Below are 4022 nucleotides of genomic sequence, written 5' to 3'. Positions count from 1 at the left end.
CACACACACACAGCAGTCGGCACAGCGTAACACCACATCCAAAAATAATCATGCACAGTGGAAACAAAATTCACTCCCAGCTCAGGATCTTGACAAAGTGCTTCAGTGAAAATTTAATTGCGCTGCTTTGCCGCACTGTATTGCTCACCTATAGCATACAATGTTGTCTAGAAGTTGTACAGCTCCAAAGACACATAGCAAAATAATATGGTCTTCCCTGGCAGGAACCAACATATAACTTCACACCCGGTCTCGAGTTCATTTTTTTCCTTTTTTTTCTTTTGAAACGGACAAATAAATCTTCTATTTTACATAAAGATTTCTTTAAAATACAGCACTTTGAAAAAGAAAAAAGGACATTTCCAGTTTGCAGAGAGCATCGTTGCTAAAATAGTTGAGTGCAAAGGCACTTTCTGGGATAAGTATTGTATGATTTCGCCATTTGTCGGGTGTTGAAAAGGTTTTCTTTGATGGTTTTAACACTCACCATTTATCTGTGTAGGCTAAAAAATATATACAGGAATGTCAGTCCTCTTCTACAAAGAATAACTCTTTTTGTCTTTGTCACTGGGAAAATAAAATACAGTTTTTGTACACAGTCCTGCCCATTTTGGATACCTGCTGTCATCAAAGTCTTTTTCTTTTCTTTTTTTAGAATTTCCTTTTTCCAAAAATGAAGAAATAATTTATACCTTCCAGAAGAAAAAAATAGACCTGCATAATAATATACTTCTTATATTTCTTTTATACATCTTGGAAAGAAAAAAGAGAGAGAAGAAAAGCAAGAGAGAGAGAAAAAAAGATCATCAGAGGCTTCAGTTCACTTCCAGTCTGTCATGTAGGATTGAACACAGATAGATAAGATAGATATATAGAGAGGGCTATTATTACAGTAACAGCGTGATTATTACGAATGCGGCCGTTGTCACTATCTTACAGTTGGCTCATGGCAGTCTGTTTCTCCAGAACCTCCAGGTAGTCGGGCTCTGCTTTTAGCTTTCCAGGGAGCAGGAGTGGGTGCTCATTTTTAGAAGGGTGTTCGGGCCCAAAGTATTTCCTCGGGGTGCCATACAACACAGTTTTGTTCACCCTGTCCTGGTTGCTGATGTGCCTCCGTGCTGTGGCAGCCTCATAAGGGGGCACGATGCAAGGTCTCTTAGGCAGAGTGCAAAAGTTGTAGGTGAATGGAGGGATGCCTGCCGTTGTGGGGAGTTCTTTGTTGGGCCTTTCCCCTAAGTTCTGATACAACATCTCAGGAGGCTCCGGGGTGACCAAGCCACATGACGTTGGAGATTTATCCATAAAATCCACTGTGCTGATGGTGTAGGCCCCTGGGCTGCGGTGAAGGATGTCGTCCTTCTTTGTGTCCAGAGGCCCAAAGCTGAGCTCCTTCAGGTTGCGGTAATAAGCCACCTGTTCACCATCCTTCTGCATGTAAATGGGGTTTTGGCACATGGAGCCCACGGGTGGGGGAATGTAGTTATAAACGTGGCTTTCAGAGCTTTTGTCTTGGGTTGGTTCAGGAGCGTAGGAGCCATACTGCACTTGGAAAGAGTTGAGATCTAAGTTGTTAGCACCTGTGGGGATGTGTTCGACCCCTTTGCGCCGTTTTAGAACAAAAACAAAGAGGCCAGCGCCAAAGCAGACCGACAAGATGAAAACCACAAGGAGCCCAAGTATGAGGACTGAAAGGGGGACCTCGGGGTGTAACTCAGGGGTGTGGAGGCGGGATTCAGTGGGGCTGACTGAGCTGAAAGAAGAAGACGGGGAAGAAGTGGGAGAAGAAGAAGAGGAAGAGGGGGTGGGGGCTTCAGTGTGAGGGCTGCTTAATGTGGGAGCTTTCGTAGGGGGTGCCTGCTGCAGTGGGGGCACCTCGCTGGGCTCAGGGCAGATGGCCTCATTGCGAAGGGAGCGCAGTAGGCGCCCCGCATGCTTCGAGGGGGAATCACAGGTTATTTCATTAACCACCACGCTGGTACTGGACAGCTCCATCCAGTTTTTGAGGGCGACGATGTCACAGGTGCAGTCCCAGGGGTTCTCCTGCAGGTCGATCTGAATGAATGCAGACAGCTGGTCTAGAACACCGCGAACTGGAAGGTAGGAGAAATGATTATTCCGCAGGTTGAGTCTTGTTAGCATGGTGCCCCCGAACACATTGTCAGGGAGGGATCGCAGCAGGTTGTTGTTGAGAAACAGCAGCTGAAGGTTGTGAAGTGAGTTAAATGTTTGTGGTAAAATTTCCTTGATGATGTTATATTCCAAATAGAGATACTGGAGAGACTGCAGACCAGCAAAGAGAGACTGAGAGAGTGATTCAATATAATTCCCATTCAGATATAACCGTCTGAGGTTTGTGAGATTCTCAAAAGCTCCTTCTTGAATCACTGCTATCCTGTTATTCCCTAAATGCAGCAGCTCCAGCGAGCTGTACTCAGTCAGATCAGTTCTGTAAATCATTTGTAAATAGTTACCAGTGAGGTGGAGTTTCTTTGGGTAGGAGGGCTTGGGGTGAAGCTCAGTAATGTTGTGTAACTTCCGCTCTTGGCAATTGATGTTCAGTCCACTCTCTGGATTTTGTGACGTGCAAACGCACACACTGGGACACAGCATGGGCACAGGGGAGCGTGTTTGGTAAACCATTATGGGCCCAAAGACGTGTTTGTCCTTTGAGAGGCGAGGGGTGGGTCTGTAGCGCATTTTGGGAGGGCGAGAAGCTTTTGGGGCTCGGGTGGGGGTGTTAATACCAGGGTGGTAGGTCGGGGCCAGGGCCCCTGGAAAATGAGAGTCGGAGGCAGGGTGAACACGCTCCCCTGCGTTCCTGCGGGGGCACAGATCCTGCTTTATGAGCTGTGTGATGTCTTTGCCGTGCAGCCTGAATGGCGTCTCACACACTATGTCCCCCACAAACACAGAGATGGTGTCCAGCCAGGATTTGAGGGGGATTAGATCACAGGTGCAGTTCCACGGGTTCTCCTCTAGCTGAATCTCCATGATGCCACCTATGTGCTCCAGGACCCCCGCAAAGGGCAGCATCTTCAGTCGGTTACCACGTAAATCCAAATGCGTGAGGAGCACAAAGCGGAAGATATTAGGAGGCAGAGACAACAGCAGGTTGTCGTTGAGGATCAACACTTTGAGCTTGTTCAGTTTACTGAAAGCGCCAGGCTCGATGGCACTGATATAATTATAATCTGCCTGTAAATACTCCAAACTCTCCAATCCTGTAAACGTGTCCTCTTTAATCACCTCCAAGTTATTGTTGTTCAAGTGGAGCCGCTTCAGGAAGCGGAGCCCGTTAAAAGCACCCGGTCGGATCTCCTGCAAGCCATTATTTCCAAGATGCAGCGAGGTGACATTGCCGTAATTGACGAACTCATTTGCGCTGAGCCGTGACAGGAAGTTTCCGTTCAGAAAAAGCTGGGAGATTTTATTGGGAGGCGCCTGAAACTGGCTGACGGTGGTAAATCCTTTATTCTCGCAGTTGATGTTCAGGATGTTCTCTCGCTCTTCGCAGACGCAGCGCGTCTTGCAGATATCTTTGGAGGCTGAAGTTTTGCGGCTCTCCGTTTCGGACGGTGACAGGCTGGTGACCGTGAGGACGCTCAGCAAGAGGATGCCGCTCAGCATTTTTACAGCCAGGAAAGGTCGCTGAAATATAGATCCAGCATTTAAGTTTGCTGCACGAGCCTGGGATGGAAGATATGGGAGTGGGAAAAAAAAGAAAAAAAACTGGGAGTGAGTCCTCACTGTAGGGAGAGAGGGGAGAAAAAAGGAGGTAGAGGCGCTCACACGGACACAAACAGGCGCTCATACAAGCTCAGAGGCGCGCGGGGGGAAAAGGCGCACCGCCGTTATTTGGTATAAAAAATGGGACCGTGACGCACAGGGGATGCGCAAATCTTTCCATTGACCTTCACAATGATTTCCAAAAACTGTTTTAAATCCCTCACAAATGTAATCTATCCTTGACAAGCAAAAGATACAAACCACCGCGAATCGCCGGGATCCTGCTTGTTGGATGA

At 47.5% G+C, this 4022-nt stretch overlaps 1 protein-coding gene across 1 annotated transcript; it reads right to left on the bottom strand.

The window, feature by feature from the left end:
- Nucleotides 1–813: 813 nt before the first annotated feature.
- Nucleotides 814–3642, bottom strand: slitrk2 (SLIT and NTRK-like family, member 2). Its single transcript, XM_080901159.1, has one exon. The coding sequence runs from the start codon at nucleotides 3625–3627 to the stop codon at nucleotides 934–936; it is 2694 nt and encodes an 897-aa protein (XP_080757285.1). The 5' UTR covers nucleotides 3628–3642; the 3' UTR covers nucleotides 814–933.
- Between the last annotated feature and the right edge of the window lie 380 nt (nucleotides 3643–4022).

This window comes from Rhamphochromis sp. 'chilingali' (genome assembly GCF_963969265.1).
Source record: "Rhamphochromis sp. 'chilingali' genome assembly, chromosome: 13".
Taxonomy (NCBI): Eukaryota; Metazoa; Chordata; class Actinopteri; order Cichliformes; family Cichlidae; genus Rhamphochromis; species Rhamphochromis sp. 'chilingali'.
The sequence above is the reverse complement of the archived record's forward strand: the minus strand, read 5'-3'. Positions and strand labels throughout refer to the sequence as shown.

Excerpts from the sequence above, each read along its gene's own strand:
- slitrk2 (XM_080901159.1), bottom strand. The coding sequence starts at position 3,627 with ATGCTGAGCGGCATCCTCTTGCTGAGCGTCCTCACGGTCACCAGCCTG.